Below are 23,671 nucleotides of genomic sequence, written 5' to 3'. Positions count from 1 at the left end.
TGTTTGGTTTGCTGTGAAAGAACTGTCTAGGAAGAAGAGAATAGGGGGAAGGGGAAGCTAGTCTCAAGATGGCGGCTCCCAGGGCGGCAGGCATAGCCTGAACAGCAGAGGCGGACTCAAGGGAGAGGTGCGAAACCTCAGGAGCCGTACGGCGACGCGGGGTCCCCGAGACTTCGAGCCGCTTCTTCCAGCTTCTGACGCTCCTTTTTTAGGAACGTTGGGGTTGTTCTGAGATTGGCAGCTCTACTAAGTGCTGGGCGGGGAAGCAAGACGGTCTCAAGATGGCGGCTTCCACAATTGTGGTCTGACTACTGGCGGGGTTGAGACAACCGCGGCATTTGTGGCTCTTTTCCACCCGCCCCGGAAGCCAGCCAGTGCTGGGGCCTGGGGGGTGTGGGAACCGGGCCGGGGCTCCGCCATTTCCGGCGGGGGAGGGCTACGACTGAGGAAGGGAGGAGAGAGAGGCGTCTCAAGATGGCGGCTCCCAGAGCCTCCTGCCCGAGCTTCTAAGTGGGAGCGCCCGGGCAAATAGTTAGAGCGGCGGCGCTCAGTGGCCTCCCGCTTTTCGGGAGTAGATGCTCTACCGTTTCGAGAAGCTTTAAAGGAGGCGAGCCGAGTGAGAAGGGGGGGAAGAGCCAAAGGGAAGGAGGATAGTTAAGATGGCGGCCTCCATGGAGTCGTCTACCGCCGTGTAAGGAGCCGCTTCTCCGTGAGAGCTGCCTTAGAGGAAAGGGGGTGTGTGAAGAATTAAGGGTCTCCCTCCCGATCAGTGACTTCTTCCCACTGCATCCTTAACCTGAACTATGGCTTCGGCTGTGTCCCCTGCCAACTTGCCGGCGGTGCTTCTGCAGCCCCGCTGGAAGCGAGTGGTGGGTTGGTCGGGTCCAGTGCCCCGACCCCGCCACGGCCACCGTGCCGTGGCCATCAAGGAGCTCATAGTGGTGTTTGGCGGCGGCAATGAAGGGATAGTGGACGAACTGCACGTGTACAACACTGGTGAGTGTAAGCCCGCTGGGTTCCCAAAGCCCTCCACCGCTCACTCTTCCTCACTCTTCACAGTCTTCTCCCGTCCTTCCATCTCGCTCTCACACTGCCCTGCTGTGCTTCCCTCCTCTCTTTGCTCTGCTTGCCATCTCCGCTTCTCCCTGCTTATTCAACCCCCGTTCTACACCCCCGGACTCTCCTGTGTTTAAAGGTTGCGTTTGGTACTTAGAGAAACCCTCTAGTCTGACTGGTGAGGGGGAGGGGATGTCGCCGCCGATGGTGACTTCAGACGTACACGTTACCCGGCAGGCTGGGGCTGGCGCGGCAGCGGATGTGTTCTTTTGGCGCAGGCGGAATCCTCCCCCCCCTCCTGCGCATGTCCTCATCTCCAGCGTCCTTGCTCGTTCGTGAGAAAATATGATTTCTGTTATCACAGATCCATTCTGTACACCCAGAAAAAGAGGGGAGCACTCTTAAGGAGCAGACTTTTAACAGCCTAATGCGACCCTCGTGTCAAGTGCCGATGGCACGATGGCTATGCTGCCCACACACACAGTTGGGGGTGTTTACTTGTACAAGTTGGGGGTTGTTTTTTTTTTTCAAATTGTTTCTTAATGTGATGCCTTAACAGCTGAGATTCTCCCCCACCCTCCCCGCCATAGCAGACCGGAGAGCTGTGAGATTGAAGGGGTTAACCAGTCCCTTCTAATGCCTTCCTCCCCAAACCCTTGCTAATTGGGAGGAGCCTCTCTGTCTACAGGTATGATCTGTAGGCTGCTCTCTGTCCCCCTCCCTTTTGGGAGCCACATGTTCCTTGCTTGGTTCCCTTGCTCTGCCTCTAGGGTAGTAACCTTTCTCGCATCCTTCCCCTGTGATATCACTTTCTGCACATCTAGTACAGGGGATTGACCTGAGTTGCGGTTGACTGCCCAAAGGCCTCCAAGACCTTTGCCTTGCCCTAAGGGAGAGTGCTGGGGCTTGCAAAGACTGGAAATACGTGCGATTGTGTCCAGGTGAGAACCTGGAATACTAGTGTAGCCAGACAATGTCGGCCTCCTTGCTTGTGGTAGACTGGAAACTTCCCTCTATTGCAGGAGGTGTAGCCTGCAGTGTTCCCTTGCTTGTCAGCTCCTTAGCCTCTTACATATGCTTTCATCCTTTCTGGGCCCCTGCTGTCCCTGGCACCTTCTCTTGATAAGAAGGCAGGACCAAGTGTGCAGCGAGGCCATCCTATTCTCTCACACACACACAACACACACGTCTCCTTGGTCTAGTAAGGTAGGAAGCAGACAGGAGATTATGGTCTGGGGTAGTTCATGGAGTGAGGGTTGGAGCCAGAACCTTCTGGCAGCTCCCCAGCACTTCTCCCTTCAGAGTTGATGGGTGGGTTGTTCATGACCCTCCAAACTCCTTATCTCTCTGCACCGGTTGCCTCTGAGGAGCAGGGCTTTTCTCGGGGCCCCGCAGAAAGGGGGGGTGGGTTGGTGATGCTTGTGCCAGCCCAGACAGCTGTGGCAAGAATTAGCCCAGAAAGGTAAGGCCAAGGGCAGGGGTGCAACTTGTGGAGTGGTAGAGATGTTTATAGAGGTGCCCTCCATGGGGACAGCAACACTTTCTCCCTTCCCTGGAACACCTTTCTTCTACTAAAGCCTGGATGGAGCAGACTTTCTGGCAGGGAAATACAATTTTAGAAAGTAGGGCAGGGGCCTAATTACAGTCAGCTCCAAAGTCCATTGCAGGCCTCTGTCTTGGTTTTCTGGAATCTTTACATACTCATTAGTTTATTGAAACCAATTGACTACTTTGGTATTAATTTATTACTAATTTATTTCGCAAAGAGGTTGTGTGTTAGGAGGTAACCAGCCTTCTAAAAGTCGGCTCACAGCAAAAGCCTGGAATCTTCCAAAAGTAATAGTTTTCAAATTGTCCTGATCATTTTTGGGTGACTTGAGAAAGCAACTAGCCAACCCTGCTACTCTGTTCTTCACCTTAAAAGATGTACCCCTTGTTTTGATGAGCTTGGGATGTGTCTTGTATTTGACAGGCTTCAAGTTCTAACAGTCTGCCCTGGCCACCCATCCTTCTCAACAGCTGCCTCTTCTGCTTAGCGGGGTTTTGTTTCCAAAGAGGCCTGAATTCATAATCTGTTCATCCCTTTGCTTTTGTGGAATTGGTCTTTACCCCTTTATAGAGTGGGCTGGTCTAGAAACATTCCACTTTGAGAAGAGAAAAATGATCCGTGGTGTATGTGCACTTGCCTGTCTTGGTCAACTCTTCAGTTTGTAGGGGATGGAGTATAATTCACCCAGGGATTACCCAGTGGAATAACTGGATTTGTGTGTGCTAGAGACTGCTTGCTAGAGAGTGCATGCATACATGGCTTTGCCCCTTTAGTGGCAATCACCACGGGCTTAGAGACCCTATACTGTCTTTTGGTAGATCTTATAGTTGCAATTGTCCATGGAGGAATTTTATTTCCATGAGGCAATTCAGATTACTCAAGAGGCCTTAAGATCAAGGATCCAGAGTCTGGGGTAGACTGTGTTGTGTTGAAGCTGGATGTGTGTGGTTATTCCCTCTCCCAGTCTGGGTTTTTTTTTTTTTCCTTTGGTTTTTCGAGACAGGGTTTCTCTGTGGTTTTGGAGCCTGTCCTGGAACTCGCTCTTGTAGACCAGGCTGGTCTCGAACTCACAGAGATCCGCCTGCCTCTGCCTCCCAAGTGCTGGGATTAAAGGCGTGCGCCACCAACGCCCGGCCCAGTCTGGGTTTTTGTTTGTTTGGGTTTTTGTTTGTTTGTTTTTTGCCTCAGTGGATGTTGGATGTCATCAACTCCCCACCCCTCCCCCGGGGCTGGGGTGTGGAACAGAGCCTTAAGCAAGTGCTGTGCCACTGAGCCACATCTACAGTCCTACCATAGACTCTTGAGGTTTGGGGGGGGATCTAAATCTAAAGGGACTTCGTACATGTAAGGAAACTGGAGCCCAAGAGGGGGAAATGACAAGTCCAGGGGCACTGCACTAGCTAGTGGTAGAAGTGAACCTTTATGAGGACTGCTGTACTACTTGTTTCTTTGTGTGTATGTATGTTGTTCAGGACAGGGTTTCTCTGTGTAACTAACTGCTCTAGTTGTACTAGAACTTGATCTGTAGACCAGACTGTCTTTGTACTCACAGAGATCCAGCTGCCTCTGCCTCCTGAGTGCTGGAATTGAAGGCTTGTGTCACCACTTGAAACCACCATTTTAGAAACATCCTTTTTCCTTTTCCCTGTACCTAAATTTCACTAAGTTAGATGGGAATCATTTTTGTTCCCCCATCTATTTCAGGCCCTCCTTACTTTTTAGCTGGCTCACTTCCTTATTGGCCTGTTAGTTTTGTTGATTAGGAAATAGCCTGTTTACTTTTCAAAGCTCTGGCTTAAATGTTTTTTACCCAGAGAAACCTTTAGTTATGTCCTTCATCATTCTTCCTCTGCTCCCAAGGGTTGGGCATGGTCCCAAGCTCTTCCTGGGTTTCTTCCCATCACTGGAGGGATGCACAGCCTACCTACTGGATGGGAAATAGGAGGCTGGGGCTCCTCTGTGCCTTCCAGCATGGGGCCTGCCATTGAAGTGATTGTTTTGGTGTAACCAGGTAAACTGAAAGGAAGATATTTCCTTGAACACCAATGTGTTCTCTGCTGTATGGGTATCAGTCTAGGTGGTGATAGGGAAGCAGAAGTTATAAATGGAGTAGGGCTGAAGAAAGGGAAGGTAAAAGTATCTTAGTCAGGAGTATGCAAACAGGTGGCCTCCTTTCCTCAAATTTCCCTCTTTGGTGAGGGTTAGGCTTGAGGGCCAGGGGCATGCTAGGGCATATCAAGAATGAGGGACCCAGGGATTAAGTTACATGATACCCCACTGTGTGTTTGAGGGTAAAAGGAGAGCAGCTGTTGTATTTGTAAGATGGAGAGAAGAATTCACATACTTGAACACTAAAACCGGGATTCATAGAAGAGATGAGAGGTGGTGTTAATCTTCATACCAGGAACTTTACTCCCTGACAAACTACTGATGGAGGTTAGGAATGGCTTCTGCCTTGCCAGAAGAAATATTATAGAACCAGATTAGTACCTCTTAGGTCTCATAGGAGAAACTGGTGATCTCGGAGGCCAGGGACATCTTAGCTAACATCTGCCTGACCATCTGGGTCAGTGAATCAGCATGATGGGAAAAGCTGTAGGCCAATCCCATTTGCCATTTATCTTTCACCCAATCCTTGCCTCATGACTCACTACCTGTATGCCTTTAATACAAGGGTTCTTAGCTAAGTGAGGGGCTACCCATACATGAGACAGATGCTGAATCAAGTTCATGTCCCTGTTGGGTTTTACACTGACTTCAATTGAGTTTCCTTTCCTGGGCTCTGGAGTCTTTTGTTTGTGTTTTTGTTTTGAGACAAGGTCTTTTATAGCACAGGCTAACCCAGAACTGATCCTCCTGTTTCCATCTTTGAAGTACTGGGATTACAGGCATGCTCTGGACTCTTATTGACTGAGAGCTGGATTGGGGCTTCCTCAGAGGTTCCTGTTGGCTTTACCTTTGTAACTTGAAGGAAAAACTCCTTCCACAGATTAAGACCACCTCCCCCAACTTGTATAAGGTTGATTTGCCTCAGTACTGAAAACCCCTACATTTCTTGGTTCATGTTTGCACTGGGAATGAGAAAAGAGGTCAAGAACCAGCACTTGGGTGTGTGGGCACATGAATGCATGTACACAAGCGGTTCATTGCTCCAGCAGGAAAATGCCTGAGAGGATGGGGACTAAGCAGCCTATTTCAGTGACTCAGCTAAACTTTTGAGGAGTCCAATAGCTGTGCTGTGTGCACCTAGGAAGATTCTCCTCCCTAAGACAAGGTGCAGTTGTTGCTTATAGAGCCTTTGGAGTTGTGAACATGGGAATTTATAAATGGGGTGAGCGAGGGAGCGTTTCCCAAATGCATCTGAATGGGGGGCACAAAACAAGCATTTCTCCTCTTTTTCTCAGTACGTTGGTCTCCAAATCAAACATCCATTTCTTAATTTCCAGAAGTATACCCACCTCCCTGTGTGGACAGTATGGCCGAGAAGCAGATAAAAAACCTAGACTAGTCCACAAATGTCTGTGTCACCTCCTCCAAAACATAACCTGACTTCCCATTAGCTCCCAGGAGAGGGTCTGGTCTTGACTTTGAAACTCTTCCCCACTGCAGCTTCAACCTCCCTACCCTGGAGTCAGGACTTGAAATCCTTCCTACAGTCCTCTCAGATCTTACCTGACTGACTTGTACATGTGGCAGGTCTGCCTCTGGGCCCCCGTCTGGGAGACTTTGGAGAGAAAGTGGCTTATCCTTTGAATATATGACATGGCAGAAGAACATGCTTGCCTGTAACAATTCTAGAATCCTTTGGCGACTTCCCCACCTCACCCCCAGCTAGAAGTGTGAGGGGCTCCTGAAAGTTTCTATCACAAAAGCTCTGCTGCAGTTGCCACCTCAGGCTTGAGAATATTCTGGTCTTAGGTGGGTGTGATGGGGGTGGCTACTGCCATAAAGCCTATGGACTATCACTTAGGACACAAACCAGTAGAGAAGTCAAAAGCAGAGTTTATGTTTTATGTATATAAGTGCTCTCTACTTGCATGTATGCCTGCATGACAGAAGAGGGCATCAGATCCCATTATAGGTGGTTGTTGGGAATTGAACTCAGTACCTCTGGAAGAACAGCCAGTGCTCTTTTTTTTCTTCTTTTAAGATTTATTTATTTATTTATTATGTATACAGCATCCTGTATGCCAGAAGAGGGCACCAGATGGTTGCTGGGAATCGAACCGATGATCTCTGGAAGAATAGTTAGTGCTCTTAACCTCTGAGCCATCTCTCCAGCCCCCGAAGGCTCTAGCTGTCTTAACTGGTACAGGGAGAGAATCATGGGCTCTGAAGAGGAGGAACATAAGCCCTAGAGGGCATTTGGGGTATAGAAGTTTGTGATGATCATGTGAACAGCAGGGGAGACTACTAGATTCCCAGAGACTGGTGAATTATTTTGCTTGGTGTCTTACTGCCTTCTGAGATGACCTTGATGAGGAGCATGCAGTTGTGCAGTATTTTGAAAAGCTAGGGCTCTGCAGATGGCTTGACTAGAATGACTAAAGATTTGGGGTGATAGTGCTCTTTAAGGGACAGTATGCCAAATTAGCCTCTCCTCTTTTGGCTACATTTGAAGACAAGGAGTTGGAGAGTACAAGATTTAAGGAATAAGAAGAAGAGGGCACAGGGGCTCAGGTTCTAGAAGCTTTTGGATATTTTGACTTCTGTTTCCTTTTTTCTTCAGCAACCAACCAGTGGTTCATCCCAGCTGTGAGAGGGGATATCCCTCCAGGATGTGCAGCCTATGGCTTTGTGTGTGATGGTACTCGCCTACTGGTGTTTGGTGGAATGGTGGAGTATGGAAAATACAGCAATGACCTCTATGAACTCCAGGTAATAACATAGAGCCCCTTTGGACCTGGGTTCCTGCACTGCCCCAGCCCTCACAGGACTCTCCATAGTGTTCCTTATAATGGTGTGAGGGTTACAACAGGAGAGGCAGTGGAAGGGATCAGTTAAGAGTCTACCAAGACTGTTTTCACCTTGAACAGTGTCAGAGGAGAGGAGAGGACCAATTCCTTAGGACTTGCGTGTTCCATCAATATGCTTCCTCATTCCTGACCATATTCTTATGCCACAAATTGCTCTAGGCCCCCTACCAGTGGCCTTTTCATCTCTTTGCTCATTCTGTTAAGTTTTGATTTTGCAGGCTAGTCGCTGGGAATGGAAGAGACTGAAAGCAAAGACGCCCAAAAATGGGCCTCCTCCATGTCCTCGGCTTGGACACAGCTTCTCCCTTGTGGGCAACAAATGCTATCTATTTGGGGGTCTAGCCAATGATAGTGAGGACCCCAAGAACAACATTCCGAGGTGAGATTTTGTCCTTTTTCTGAGAACATCACTAGGGTGTCTACTTACCCCAGGTACAGAGCCATGTTTCTCTCCTTGGCTGGGTTGTCAATGGGAGAATACATTCACTGCCCTTCCAAGAAGTTCCCAGCTTTGAAATCTGAACCCCTGGTGGTCTTGTAGGAGAAAGCTAGGCAAGAAGTAGAAGCCTGCTTTATCTTGACCTGGTCCCTATACCTCAGACCGAAATTAGATCTGGGTGCTTCCTTTGCAGCTTCTGCTGCTTACACATTTCCTGATGGGTATTTTTTAAGTTCTGTGGCAAAAGGCCTTACTATCTGGAGGTAGTTCCAAGCTTGACATCCCCTTGCTCTAGAGAGGCTCAGGTATAATATCTGGCATTGTATGCATCCTGAAGGGACCTGCCACTGAATGTGAACTGAAGCTGCCATCATAGTTTCACACATACCCGTTCCTTGCTCCAACTGTACTCGCCTAGTAAACTCCTGGCAGTCAGTCCTCTCTTTCAAGGGCAAGGGTTCTATGGTCTTTGCTCTTTTTTTCTTCTTTGGTTTTTCAAAACAATTTCTCTGTGTAACAGCTTTGGGTGTCCTGATACTCACTTTGTAGACCAGTCTGGCCTCAAACTCAGCAAAGATCCACCTGCCTCTACTTCCCAAGCGCTGGGATTAAAGGCGTTCACCACCATGCCTGTTCCTGGCCTTTCCTCTTTTATGTTCTAACAAATCTACTGCTCACTGAGATACCCAGTAAAGCCTATGGTGCCTGTGCTCAAGATGTGCTCAAGGCTTGCTATAAAAATGATCTTCCTCAGGTACCTGAATGACTTATATATACTAGAACTACGACCAGGCTCTGGAGTGGTAGCTTGGGACATCCCCATCACTTACGGAGTCCTGCCTCCACCTCGGGAGTCACATACTGCCGTGGTCTACACTGAAAAAGATAACAAGAAATCAAAGCTGGTGATCTATGGAGGGATGAGTGGCTGCAGGCTAGGGGACCTTTGGACTCTGGATATCGGTAAGAAGCTGCTACTGTTTCAGTTGCTTCAGAACAAAGCCAGTTTTCTGGGTAGCTGGCTTTGAGTGACTGATGAGGTGAGGCTCATGGGGAACTAGTGTCCTCCTTCCCCCTTAACCTTGTCAGTGGATAGGAAACAGTAAGCCTCAGTTGATATGGAGAATAGGGAGAGAGTACAATCTTTTTAGAATAGAATTTTCTCAATTTGGGTAGAGTTCTTACTAACTCCTCAGTGAACAGTCTGTATGTGTGGATTGGTGTATTCTGATGTGAGTAGCACAGTAAAATTGGTTATTCATAGACCAATTATATCTTTTACTTTGGCTGTAAAGTGGGTACTGGGTTGGGTGTGGGTAGATCTTGGTTATATTGCCCTTTGGATCAGAACATTTGAACATAAGCAAAACTTGAGTAGCAATGTTTCCTAAAGTGTAGATTGTCTAGTGCTAAGGTGGCACAGGAGTTAATGTGTTCTACAGGGAGTAGAAGTGTAAAGGAGAAGCAGGGATGAACTTGACACCCTTATGTCATCCCTGAGAACAGTACTGCCTTATAGTAGGTGCCCAATACATTTGGGAAGAAACCTTGCCTGGATCATACAACCAGCTTTGGAAATGCTGAAACCTAGCTGTTAGGGCAATAAATTGGAGGGCCCCTGAGGGATTTTTGTTGACAGGAATGCAGTTCTTAAGTTGGTTTAGTGCCCCTTTGGTCCAAGTCCTGGAATTAAATGGTATTTGATCCAACATAGGTAATCTCCTCTCCTTCTCTGCAGAGACACTGACATGGAATAAACCCAGCCTTAGTGGGGTGGCACCCCTTCCTCGAAGCCTTCACTCTGCAACCACCATAGGAAACAAGTGAGTGTTTGCTGTTCTCCTCCCTGGCCTGAGCTGCCCCTGATATCTGAAGGGTTCTCAAGTCAGTTTTGTCAACTGTCCCTCAATCCAAGGAGACTTCTTTTTGTCAGGGCTGTCATTTCAGCTGTCCCATACCCACCTTAATATAACATAGAGAAGGCAAATTTAGAATGGAAAGGACTGCATGTAACTCAACCTGAGACCCTTCCTTGTCCAGTAAGACTGTTGTAGCTCCTCACACAAACAGCATTCATTCTTTGTGAAAGCCAAGGTCTGGAGTTCATGGAGATTCAGGTACACCTTAGATGAGTCAAACAATGTTCTACCATACAAATGACAGTTCTTTGTAGTATTAGTTGAACCATCCAGTAGAAAGTGTCTTATTAAACAGCTTCATGACTCTTGAGGGACTCTTAGGGCCTTCTACAGAACTGAGCATATTCAAAACTTTCTGGTTAGAAGAGGTACCCCCTAGCTTGGTACTTCCTCTTCAGTCCTCTCTTGCTTTTCCTTCACCCTCCCAGAATGTATGTATTTGGTGGCTGGGTGCCTCTTGTCATGGACGATGTCAAAGTGGCCACACACGAGAAGGAGTGGAAGTGTACCAACACGCTGGCTTGTCTCAACCTGGGTATGGCTTCCTCAGGCTTAGAGTGGCCAGGGGTGGGGTGGGGTGGGGGTGGCCCTGGGAGATTTTATGGTGTACAGGAGCAAACCTGGGCTCATGGATCTTTCTAGAATTCACCAGAAGTATTCAGTAAGTAGAGAACTCCTCAGGCAGCGCTCTTTTTAGTTTGAATAGGTTCTTTATATGTGCCTGACATCCACAAGTGCAAAAGCACATATGGTGAAGAGGAGATGCTTCTTGTAACCCTTTGCAGGGATTCTCAATAGCTCTAGGACCTTAGCCTGCCATACACAGGGCCAAATGGCCCTTTCCCTTTCTATATCTTGGAGATCGTTTCATACCCCTGCACAATGAGTATCTCATTCTTTACTATGGTGTATGGCTTTAATCCGAGCACTTAAGAGGCAGAGGCAAGTGGATCTCTTAAGTTCAAGACCAGTGAGGTCTTCATAGTGAAGCCCCCATCTCACAAACAAAAAAAAAATTTGCGTTGCTCTTATTTTGACTGAAGATGTATACATTTTTTTAATATTTACTTATTATGTATACAATATTTTATCTGTGTGTATGCCTGCCAGCCAGAAGAGGACACCAGACCCCATTACAGATGGTTGTGAGCCACCACGTGGTTACTGGGAATTGAACTCAGGACCTTTGGAAGAGCAGGCAATGCTCTTAACCTATGAGCCATCTCTCCAGCCCAGATGTATACATTTTAATAAGATTTTTTATTTGTTTTTTTCATATATTGTATTTCTCTTTCCATATCTCTTTAGGATTGTATTTTATATGCAAGGAGTTAGACCTTGGGTCGTATCTTCCAAATATTTGCCCAATTTATGGCTTAGTTTTCTTTTTTCTTTCTTTCCCCTGAAGATAGGGTTTCTCTATGTAGCCCTGGCTGTTCTGAGACTCCCTCTATAGACCAGACTGGTCTTGCCCACAGAGATCCACCTGCCTCTGCCTCCCAAGTTAATTTTCCACCATAATTTTTATGGTGTTTTTGCTTACTTTTAATTTGATACTCCAGTAACTTTTCTATCACCAACAATGAAAGAATAGAGAACAACTTGGGAGTTAGCAGAGCAGGTGTTTTTTTTTTGTTTGTTTGTTTTGTTGTTGTTTTTGTCTTGTGTAACCTCCAGCACTTGTACATCTAGATACCATGGCCTGGGAAACTATCCTGATGGATACACTGGAAGACAACATTCCTCGAGCTCGAGCTGGTCACTGTGCTGTTGCCATCAATACTCGCTTATACATTTGGAGTGGCCGTGATGGCTACCGCAAGGCCTGGAACAACCAGGTCTGTTGCAAGGACCTGTGGTATTTGGAGACAGGTAAGTGTTGGGCCACTGCCATTCCCATTGCAGAAGCCTTTCCAATCCCTGTCTTAACAGTTGTGTTGTTGTATTACAGAAAAGCCACCACCCCCAGCCCGAGTACAACTAGTACGAGCCAACACCAACTCACTGGAGGTTAGCTGGGGTGCAGTAGCAACAGCCGACAGTTACCTTCTGCAGCTCCAGAAATACGACATTCCTGCCACGGCTGCTACGGCCACCTCCCCCACTCCCAATCCAGTTCCATCTGTGCCTGCCAACCCTCCCAAGAGCCCTGCACCAGCTGCAGCTGCACCTGCTGTACAGCCACTGACCCAAGTCGGCATCACACTTGTGCCCCAGGCTGCCACTGCACCCCCAAGCACTACCACCATCCAAGTCTTGCCAACAGTACCAGGCAGCTCCATTTCTGTGCCCACTGCAGCCAGGACTCAAGGTAAGCCACAAATGCTAAAGGCATTTGGATTAGGGCATAGTCACTGGAGACATTCATTGCTTGAGTAGTGGCTGCTGCTTTGTTCATTGGTGGATTTTAGCTTGAGCCTTGTTGGGGACTAGGGGATAAGAGTGCTCTGTCTTGCTGGCAGGGACTGTGTTGAGGACATAGAAGAGCCACACATAAAGAATAGGCAGGTCAAGGAGTAGCTCAAGCCTACCTTAAACTTGGCAGGATAATGTGTGGAAGAGGACCTCCTGATGATCAACCTTCTTTTCTTTTATCAGGTGTCCCTACTGTTCTCAAAGTGACTGGTCCTCAGGCTACAACAGGAACCCCACTGGTTACCATGAGACCTGCCAGCCAGACTGGAAAAGCCCCTGTCACTGTGACCTCCCTGCCTGCTAGTGTGCGAATGGTTGTGCCCACACAGAGTGCCCAGGGGACGGTGAGGATCTGTTACTGAGTGGGGTTTTCTGGTAACCCAGGAGCATAAACAGTTCTCATGTGATCTTTTTAAATATATATATATTTAACTCCTCTGGAACTGGGGATGTAACTTAGTTGATAAGACTATTTGCCTAGCATACATGAAGCCCACCAACTTCCACATTGTACATCAGATGCCTTTGTTGTTTGTGAGGTACTGCTGCATTGGAAATGCATCAAAGGGGCCTAATGTTCCATGTATTCCTTGGAGCATTTCAGTGTGAACTTCCTGATTTGGAAAGGCCAAGGAGAAAATCTGGTTAGCTGGGTTTGAGCCAGGCCTATAAGAATGAGCTGTATCCAACTCAAGGGTTGTGTTTGTTTTGTTTTGGGTTTTGACAGAGTAATTCTGTAGCCCAAGCTATCTTCTACTTTGGAGAGGTTGTCATGCCTTGGCCTCCTGAGTGTTAAAAGAGTTTTAAGTGTGGGCCAGGCAGTGGTGGCACACACCCTTTAATTCCCGCCCACAGGAGGCAGAGGCAGGCGGATCTCTGTGAGTTCAAGGCCAGCCTGGTCTACAGAGATAGTTCCTTCCAGGAAAGCCTCCAAAGCTACAGCGAAACTCTGTCTCAAAATAACAAAAAAAAAGAGTTGAAAGTGTGAACCATCACACCCAGCAGGGGCATTGATGGTATTGATGGGTGTTGTATATGAAACCCATTACTGCCTGTGTACTAAGCATGCATTCTTTTGCTGAGATGCATCTCCAGTTCTGGCTTTGGTCTTTTCCTTTCTTTATCTCTGCAGTACTGAGAACAGAACCCAGGTACAGGAGTATTTCAGAGACTGACTATACTCTCAGCTTTTACTTTTGATTCAGGGTCTCACTAAGCTGTGATCTTTCTGCTTCAGCCTCCTGAGTCGCTAGGACTAAAAGTGTATGCCCCAGGGCTACCTTGACTATGTTGTTTGATTAAAAAAATCTCTGAGCTGGGTGGTGGTGGCGCACCCCTTTGATCCCAGCCCTTGGGAGGCAGAGACGGGTGGATTGAGTTCGAGGTCAGCGTGTTCCATAGAACAAGTACCAGGACAAGCTCCAAAGCTACAGAGAAACTATCTCATAAAACATAAATAAAATAAAAATCTTCTCTGGAGTTATAGGGTATAGCTCAGTTGGTGGAGTGCTTGCCTAACATGCATTAAGATCTAGATTCAGTTCCAAACACTGCATAAACCAAGTATGTGGTATTACATATCAGTAATCCCAACATTTGAGAGGTCAGAAATTGAAGGTCATCTTCATGAGTTTGAGGCCAGCCTAAGCTGCATGAGATACTTTCTGGAAAAAAAAGAAAAAGAAAGAAAAATTAGGCACTTAGCAAGCACCTACCTGCTTGTTACTTTCACTAAGAGAGGATCCAGCATTAGGAAAAACTAAGGGATGCTACTGAGCTCCCTGTCAAGCTCTGAAAGGGCCATGGAGTTGGGAGGCAGGAGGCCGATAGAACCCTTGCAGCTCACATGCTTTGTGCCTACCACAGGTGATTGGCAGCAACCCACAGATGAGTGGGATGGCTGCATTGGCTGCTGCTGCCGCTGCCACACAGAAAATCCCTCCTTCCTCAGCACCCACAGTGCTGAGTGTCCCAGCAGGCACCACCATTGTCAAGACAGTGGCTGTGACACCTGGCACAACCACTCTTCCAGCCACTGTGAAGGTGGCCTCCTCCCCTGTCATGGTGAGCATTTATCTTCTGGGCCTGGTTCTGAGCCTGTAACCCTGGGGCTTGGTGACATCTGGTCACTATGATCAAACAAGCAGTGGCAATTTGTTCCAGGCTTTGGACCAACCCTTCAGGCCATTGGTTTATAATTGGTACTAGCATGGGCTATGGAACATGCAGTTACTTTAATCGTGTGCAGCCTTAGGTTAGACCTGTGGGGAGTTCAGACTACTTTTTTGTTGCTCAGCCAACCAAGCTATGTGGACAGATCATCAGAGCTATAACCATTATATTACCACTATTCTCTTTTATTCCCTTTTTCTTTCTTTTTTTTCATTTTTCTTTTTGTTTTTTTGTTTTGTTTTACCACTATTCTCATCACTCATCTCTGCTTCTCCAGGTGAGCAATCCAGCCACTCGTATGCTAAAGACTGCAGCTGCCCAAGTGGGGACATCTGTGTCCTCTGCTGCCAACACATCTACCCGCCCTATCATCACGGTACACAAATCAGGCACTGTGACGGTGGCCCAGCAAGCCCAGGTGGTGACCACAGTGGTAGGCGGAGTCACCAAGACCATCACCCTAGTGAAGAGCCCCATCTCTGTCCAAGGAGGCAGTGCTCTGGTGAGTGACAGGCACCATCTGGCTGCATGTGACAGCTGCCAGGCTATGGTGAATGCCACTGGTGACTCGCTGTCTTGGGCTAACTCCAGTATAGTCCTAGACCAGGCCATGCCCTTGTTTGGTTCCGGATCACTGCCTGCTCCATTCTTTCCTTTTTAGATTTCCAATCTGGGAAAAGTGATGTCAGTGGTCCAGACCAAACCAGTTCAGACTTCAGCAGTCACAGGTCAAGCCTCTACAGGCCCTGTGACTCAGATCATCCAGGTAGGTCTCACTATCCCCCCCCCCCCCCAGAAGTCATCCCTAAACGCTAGGACTACAGGGATGAATGAGCACTGGGAGATAAGGACAGAAGGTTCCATGAGCACAAGTGGCACAGAGACTTGCTGATATCATAGCACCCACAGTATTCCGAATATTCTCTGAGTTAGAATACCTTTCTGGCAGTAGCTCCTGTTCATTTGCAGCTTTTTCCTTTCAGACCAAAGGGCCTCTGCCAGCAGGGACTATCCTGAAGCTGGTGACATCAGCAGATGGCAAGCCCACAACCATCATTACCACCACGCAGGCTAGTGGAGCAGGGACCAAGCCTACCATCCTGGGCATCAGTAGTGTCTCTCCCAGCACCACCAAACCTGGCACTACTACTATCATCAAGACCATTCCCATGTCAGCCATTATCACCCAGGCAGGCGCCACAGGTAAACATACAACTTTCACTGGCCCTTGCTGGTGAGTGTAAATCAGGAAGATGGGAAGCTTCCACAGAGCTTATTTTCTCTGGATTATCCCCCAATGCAGGTGTTACCAGCAGTCCTGGCATTAAGTCCCCTATCACAATTATCACCACCAAGGTAATGACTTCTGGAACAGGAGCACCTGCGAAAATCATAACTGCTGTCCCCAAGATTGCTACTGGTCATGGACAGCAAGGAGTGACCCAGGTGAGGCACACGTGACCCCTATTCACCTCAGTCTAGTGCAGACCACATATGTCTTCATAACAGGCCTGAGAAGGGCAGCATAGTCCAGCCAAGCCTGAAAGTTACATTGGTGGTACTTTGCTCTGGTGTTCCAGGTGGTGCTAAAGGGGGCCCCTGGACAGCCAGGCACCATCCTCCGCACTGTGCCCATGGGCGGCGTTCGCCTGGTCACCCCTGTCACCGTCTCCGCTGTCAAGCCAGCTGTCACAACATTGGTTGTAAAGGGCACCACAGGTGTGTAGCCCACAGGCCAGGTCCTTGGCAGTAACTGGGCTTTCCCCCAAGTCTTCCTATGTATATAACCTCTAGTCTGGCTGGGGGAGGATGACAGGTGCTTTCTCCAGAGACATGCTGCTAGATAGAAAGTAGTAGCAATAAGCCTCATTCTACCTCTGCCTTTTCCTCCTGTTAGGTGTCACAACCCTAGGCACAGTGACAGGCACTGTCTCTACCAGCCTTGCAGGAGCTGGGGCCCATAGCACCAGTGCCTCTCTGGCCACACCTATTACCACCCTGGGCACCATTGCCACTCTTTCAAGCCAGGTCATCAACCCTACTGCCATCACAGTATCAGCTGCACAGACCACATTGACAGCTGCTGGTGGCCTTACCACACCCACAATCACAATGCAGGTAAGTAAGTTCCAAGAATGTACCACCATATAACGGCATTCCCACATGAAAGTAGGGGGCATTTTGACCATTCTCCCTTTTCCAGATGCTGTTCTGTAGCTCTGTGCAGCTCTGGCAGTTTTTACACACATGGTGTGATCTCTGTCTCAGTCTTTCCCAATGACATTTTATTTGAGCTAGGTTCGGTTTGCAGACAATAGGATCTTATAATGTATTATATATGCATATTCTATTTGTCCTTTTGACATGTTTTTTCTCTCAAACTGGATAAGAAGTGGTAAGGGATCTATTGTTAGACTTTGTACCAGCAAACTGGTCAATCCCCTCTCCTGCCCCAGCTCTGCCTCATAGCCCCTCCATCTTGGTCTCTCAGTAAGTCGTTCTGAGATCATGGGGCAAGTGAGTCTTAGATTTGCCTGGGCTAGTTAGTAGAGTTGGTGGTCCCAGCCAGCATTGACAATAGGATAGAAGGAGAGGCAAATGAGAAATCACATTGTTCAGGCACTAACACCTCTGTTCTACTATGTCCCCCAGCCTGTCTCCCAGCCTACCCAGGTGACTCTGATCACAGCACCCAGTGGGGTTGAGACCCAGCCTGTACATGACCTTCCTGTGTCCATTTTGGCCTCACCTACTACAGAGCAACCCACGGCAACAGTCACCATCGCTGACTCGGGCCAGGGTGATGTACAGCCTGGCACTGTAACACTGGTGTGCTCCAACCCACCCTGTGAAACCCATGAAACAGGCACCACCAACACAGCCACTACCACTGTTGTGGCTAACCTTGGGGGACATCCCCAGCCCACCCAGGTACAATTTGTTTGTGACAGACAGGAGGCAGCTGCTTCTCTTGTGACCTCAGCTGTGGGACAACAGAATGGTAATGTGGTCCGTGTCTGTTCAAACCCCCCCTGTGAGACCCATGAAACAGGTACCACCAACACTGCCACAACAGCCACCTCCAACATGGCTGGGCAGCATGGCTGCTCAAACCCCCCCTGCGAGACTCATGAGACAGGCACCACCAGCACTGCCACTACAGCAATGTCCAGCATGGGTACTGGGCAGCAGCGAGACACTCGTCGTGCCTCTAGCACCCCTACTGTAGTGCGGATCACTGTGGCTCCTGGGGCGTTGGAGAGAGCCCAGGGTACTGTGAAGCCTCAGTGCCAAACACAGCAGACCAATATGACCAGCACCACCATGACTGTGCAGGCCACCGGAGCTCCGTGCCCAGCTAGCCCACTGCTTAGGCCAAGTGTGGCACTGGAGGCTGGGAGCCACAGCCCTGCCTTTGTGCAGCTAGCCCTTCCAAATGTTAGAATTGGGCTGAGTGGCCCCAGCAGCAAGGACATGCCCACAGGGCACCAGCTAGAAACATATCAGACTTATACAACCAGTACCCCAACCACAGCCCTCTCTATCATGGGTACTGGGGAGCTTGGTGCAGCTCAGGTGGCCCCCACATCTATATACGAGAGCCTCCAGGCAAACTCTCCCAGCAGCACCATGACTATGACAGCCCTAGAGGCATTGCTGTGCCCTTCAGCTACCGTGACCCAAGTCTGCTCCAACCCACCGTGTGAAACCCATGAGACGGGTACCACCAACACTGCCACTACCTCCAATGCGGGCAGTGCCCAGCGGGTATGCTCCAACCCACCTTGTGAGACTCATGAGACGGGAACCACACATACAGCCACCACTGCCACATCCAATGGAGGTGCAGGCCAGCCTGAAGGTGGACAACAGCCTGCCAGTGGCCATCCCTGTGAAACACACCAGACGACTTCCACTGGCACCACTATGTCAGTCAGTGTGGGTGCCCTGCTTCCTGATGCCACTTCCTCTCGTGGAACCCTGGAATCTGGCTTAGAGGTGGTAGCAGTGCCCACCGTCACCTCTCCGGCTGGTGCCACATTGCTGGCTTCTTTCCCAACACAGAGGGTATGCTCCAACCCTCCTTGCGAGACCCATGAGACAGGCACCACACACACAGCCACCACTGTCACCTCTAACATGAGCTCAAACCAAGGTGAGTAAAAGTATTGCTATAGTATGGTACTGATATTCTGGCTGTATTAGCTATAGTGGAGGGGGCAGGTTCTAGGAAACGTGGTGGTAAAAGTAAATAGAGGTCAACTGGTGTCACACACACACCCTCCCCCCCCCATTGAAACCCACAGATCCTCCACCAGCTGCCAGTGATCAGGGAGAGGTGGTGAACACTCAAGGTGACAGTGCAAACATCACCAGCGCCAGTGGCATCACAACAACTGTGTCCTCCACACTGCCACGAGCAGTGACCACTGTGACACAGTCTACACCGGTCCCAGGTCCCTCTGTGCCGGTAAGCTTCCCAGGGCATCTCTTCCCTGTCCTTTTGCCCACTATGCCTTTTATTTGTGCTATTCCAGAATGGACACCAGGTGTCGCCCTTGTATCAGACATGGTATTGCTCCTTGGTTCTTCCAGACCATAAAAGGGCAGTCTTGGTGCCTGGGTACTTTATCTCTGCTGCTGGTTTCCATCTTGGGCTGTTTTCCATCATTTGTCTTTACAGTGAAGCCTCTCTTGGCATAAGTTGAAACGATACCCTTCATGCTGCTCCTTGACTCACCTTTCCCATCTCCATTTAGCATGTAGCCTGTTGTGGATGATACAGGAAAAAACAAAGGCCATCTTGTTTTTCATTCCCACTGCCTAGTACTAGCCTCCGTCTCCTCCCCTCTTCCTCTGACGGGGGCTTCTCTCCCTTTCTAGAACATCTCATCACTGACTGAGACTACCCCAGGGGCTCTGACTTCCGAAGTCCCCATTCCAGCCACGATAACAGTGACCATAGCCAACACAGAAACTTCTGACATGCCCTTCTCTGCTGTTGACATCCTGCAGCCCCCAGAGGAACTCCAGGTCTCACCAGGGCCTCACCAGCAGCTGCCACCACGGCAACTCCTGCAGTCTGCCTCCACCCCCCTGATGGGGGAGTCCGCGGAGGTCCTGTCAGCCTCCCAGACCCCTGAGCTCCAGGCCGCCGTGGATCTGAGCAGCACTGGGGACCCATCTTCAGGCCAGGAGCCTGCCAGCTCTGCTGTCGTGGCCACTGTGGTGGTCCAGCCACCCCCACCCACACAGTCTGAAGTAGACCAGTTATCACTTCCCCAAGAGCTGATGGCTGAGGCCCAGGCGGGCACCACCACCCTTATGGTAACAGGGCTCACCCCAGAGGAGCTGGCTGTGACTGCTGCTGCAGAAGCAGCTGCCCAAGCTGCAGCCACTGAAGAAGCTCAAGCCTTGGCCATCCAGGCCGTGCTCCAGGCTGCACAGCAGGCTGTCATGGGTAAGTATCCGCTGAGAGCTTTGAGAGGTAGTTCCCTTGGGATGAGTGACCACCTAACAGGGAGGGCTAAGGTGCCATGTGGGGACAGCTTGAGATGAGAAGACCTGCTTCTTGTGAGAGTACATAGTGTACTTCGAGGAAGGCCTATGTAGGATAGGTAGTCCTAGAAAGGAGACCCAGGGCCCAGAGGTGAGGGTGTAGTAGGATGTGAGCGGGTTGAAAGCTGTGGAAAACAAAATCTCAGGAGCACTATCACTGTCCATTGGGCCAGGCACACTTTTTGCCAGTATTCTTTTTGAATAGTAGTTTTTTTGGTCCTGGAGCAGGCACTGGGGAGCCCATGGATACATCTGAAGCAGCAGCAGCAGTGACACAAGCAGAGCTGGGCCACCTTTCAGCTGAGGCACAAGAGGGTCAGGCCACCACCATACCCATTGTGCTGACACAGCAGGAGCTTGCAGCCCTGGTGCAGCAGCAGCAGCAGCTCCAGGAGGCTCAAGCCCAGCAGCAGCAACACCTCCCTACTGAGGCTCTGGCTCCAGCTGACAGTCTCAATGACCCATCCATCGAGAGCAACTGCCTCAATGAGCTAGCCAGTGCTGTCCCTAGCACTGTGGCCTTGCTACCCTCAACAGCCACTGACAGTAAGCTGGGCTGCTTTTTGGCAGGGGTAAATTGTTGATAGAGTTGGACTGGTGGGAGGTGGACATTGTGGTCAGGGTGGCATGGGGGTTCCAAGAGGTTCTGGCTCAACACAGAACCTTCTCCCCACTGATACTTTGTTTCTTCCCAGGCCTTGCTCCATCCAACACATTTGTGGCTCCACAGCCTGTTGTTGTAGCCAGCCCAGCGAAGGTGCAGACTGCGGCTACCCTAACTGAAGTAGCCAATGGCATCGAGTCCCTGGGTGTGGTGAGTTCGATGCAATGGGCCCCAGGGGATAAGAGCAGCACTGCCTTTGGGCCCCATGTACTTGATGTCACTCATTTCTGTTCTCTAGAAACCAGACTTGCCACCTCCACCCAGCAAAGCCCCTGTGAAAAAGGAGAACCAGTGGTTTGATGTGGGGGTCATTAAGGGTACCAGTGTAATGGTAACACACTATTTCCTGCCACCAGATGATGCTGTTCAGTCAGATGTAAGTATACCCAGTAGTTGGCACTTTTGGGTGGTAGGTGGATCCTGCTTTGCCTGTGAGGCAACTATCAATAGAAACAAACTTAGCTTTACAACTTTGCAAGAGTGTTCACAGGAGAATTCCACCTTCATACCACTTGAACAATTAAGAAATGGTAGGGCAGCCAGATGGAGACCTTCTCCCCAGAGAGTAAGAAAGCAAAAGACTCTTTCCTCACAGCACCAAGTTAACCTCACCATATCCCTAGGCCTTGCTATAAAAGGGCAACCATCCCTGAACAGAAGTCTTGGTCCAATGGTCCCCTGTGATGTTGGCCATTCTGAACAAGTACTTCAGAAACTAGGGGGCAGTTTCTCTAGCATTCTTTTTGACTTCAGGCCTTGTGCCATTTTCTTCTCTCCTGGTTTTCCACCTCTTGCTCTAGGATGACTCAGGCACAGTCCCAGACTATAACCAGCTGAAGAAGCAGGAGCTACAGCCAGGCACTGCCTATAAATTTCGTGTTGCCGGAATCAATGCTTGTGGCCGGGGGCCCTTTAGTGAGATCTCAGCCTTTAAGACCTGTCTGCCTGGTTTCCCAGGGGCTCCTTGTGCCATTAAAATCAGCAAGGTGAGTCTTTCTAGGGCTGCCTTTCTGTTCCTTATTGGTCTACTGTCTCTGCCCTAAGGAGGTACAAATAAACAGAGCCGGGGGTGGCTGGACCAGAAGTATACCAGATAAGGGCAAGGTAGCCACAGAGATTATGTGCTAGGCTCTTCTGATAAATCTTTTTGCCTAATCCTGAAAATCCCAAGGAGGTCTGAGTCTTGTTACTCTGATTCTCAAATGCAGAAACTGAGGTACTAAGAAGCTAAGTTATGGATTAGGGAATGGGTTGGGGGTGTTAGTGTTAAAGAGGCTCTTTAAAACCCTTTAAAATTTGATGTGGAATATATTGGTTGTTTTGGTTAATTTTGTATTACATTTTTGTGGGTGGGGGTGTGTATATGTGGGCATAGGTGTGCCACAGTGCTCATGTGAAGGTCAGAGGAGGTCATGTGGGTCACGGAGATCGAACTCAGTCATCAGGCTTGGCAGCAGGTGCCTTTACCATACCGCTGAACCATCTCACTGGCCCCTGGAATATCTGTTGTGTTGGGGGAGGTTGTTTATGGGGGTTACTAACAGTTCTAGAAACTTCTAGCCCTCTTGCTTTGGGCATAGACAGGGTGGGCTGAAGCCACAGTGGCTGAAGAAGACAAGGCTTGACTTTATGTCCTGGGTTCTAGAGCCCAGATGGTGCTCACCTCACCTGGGAACCACCGTCTGTGACCTCCGGCAAGATCATCGAGTACTCTGTGTACCTGGCCATCCAGAGCTCACAGGCTGGTGGTGAGCCCAAGAGCTCCACCCCAGCCCAGCTAGCCTTCATGCGAGTGTACTGTGGGCCTAGCCCTTCCTGCCTTGTGCAGTCCTCCAGCCTCTCCAATGCCCACATTGACTACACCACCAAGCCTGCCATCATCTTCCGCATTGCTGCCCGCAATGAAAAGGGCTACGGCCCCGCTACACAAGTGAGGTGGTTGCAAGGTAAGTATTTATAAACCTCTTGGCAATTTCTAGGGGAGGCATAGGAGACCAGAGATAACTAGCTAGACTAAGGAGGCTTCACATTGGGATATAAGGGTGTATAGGTACTACAAAGGAGCCTCTCATGCTCTGGGGGTACACAGAAGATACCCTTGGGTGTCGAAAGATGAGAGGACTAGAAGAAAGCAAAAGCTGTTAGGCCCTTTAAATGGGTAGCCTAGGCTGAGGCCAGCTTCTAGGAGGCATCTGTCTCAAGAGGGGCATTGAAGACAGGAGCTGAGCCAGAAGGATTTCTGGCTCCTGTCCTACAAAGATCAGGGACCTGAAGGATGACATGGGCAATCGGGACCATGACAAGTAGGGTACACCCAAGTATTCCCTGCCTTTTGGTGGGCTGCTTACCATCTATCCCATTCCTTTCAGAAACCAGTAAAGACAGCTCGGGCACGAAGCCGGCCAGCAAGCGACCCATGTCGTCTCCAGAAATGTAAGTAGCCAGTCTCTTTCTAGACTCTTCTGTAGGAGGTACTTAGAGTGGAAATAGGCTTCAGCTGCTTGGGACTATATTCACATAGGGTCCTGAATCAGTGTTTTTGCAATGTTCTTGGGACTCTCTATAACTGTTCTTCCTCTTTTTTACATAAAGGAAATCTGCTCCAAAGAAGTCTAAGGCTGATGGTCAGTGAGGAAGCTGGCCAGCATCTGAATCCTCCAGACCCTTCTGCTTCAGGAACGCCCTATAGGGCTCACCCTCCCACCCAGCCTTTGCACTTCACCCTCACCAACCACTGGCTACCATTCAGTCTCCCCACTTCCCTCTGTTTTTACAATAAAGAAAGCACATTTTACCATTGCTGTTGGGAGGAAAGCAGAAGACAGATCGGAAAGAGTGGCAAGTAAGCAAATGAGTGCAAGTTGTGCTCCTTCCTTTTCCTGGTGACCTCCATGAGTTGTGACTGGACAATTCAGAGACTTT

General features: G+C 49.3%; 1 protein-coding gene across 1 annotated transcript; it reads left to right on the top strand.

Annotated features, from left to right (window-relative positions):
- The first annotated feature begins 521 nt into the window (after positions 1-521).
- Positions 522-23,390, top strand: LOC121437164 (host cell factor 1-like). The gene is made up of 26 exons (XM_041637009.1): positions 522-996; positions 7,335-7,483; positions 7,800-7,960; positions 8,775-8,983; positions 9,759-9,843; positions 10,368-10,474; positions 11,632-11,811; positions 11,891-12,250; positions 12,538-12,698; positions 14,221-14,418; positions 14,804-15,028; positions 15,188-15,292; positions 15,510-15,729; positions 15,830-15,972; positions 16,107-16,245; positions 16,424-16,644; positions 17,179-18,682; positions 18,834-18,997; positions 19,543-19,987; positions 20,314-20,631; positions 20,781-20,899; positions 20,988-21,125; positions 21,550-21,735; positions 22,395-22,695; positions 23,119-23,182; positions 23,342-23,390. Exons 1-26 carry the CDS (start codon positions 804-806, stop codon positions 23,379-23,381), a joined length of 6,135 nt encoding a protein of 2,044 aa, XP_041492943.1. The 5' UTR covers positions 522-803; the 3' UTR covers positions 23,382-23,390.
- Positions 23,391-23,671: the final 281 nt, after the last annotated feature.

The sequence above is a fragment of the Microtus oregoni genome, unplaced genomic scaffold, assembly GCF_018167655.1.
Source record: "Microtus oregoni isolate MIOR12 unplaced genomic scaffold, Mior012 000050F_ref0000143, whole genome shotgun sequence".
NCBI lineage: Eukaryota > Metazoa > Chordata > Mammalia > Rodentia > Cricetidae > Microtus > Microtus oregoni.
This window is presented reverse-complemented; position numbering and strand designations above follow the sequence as displayed.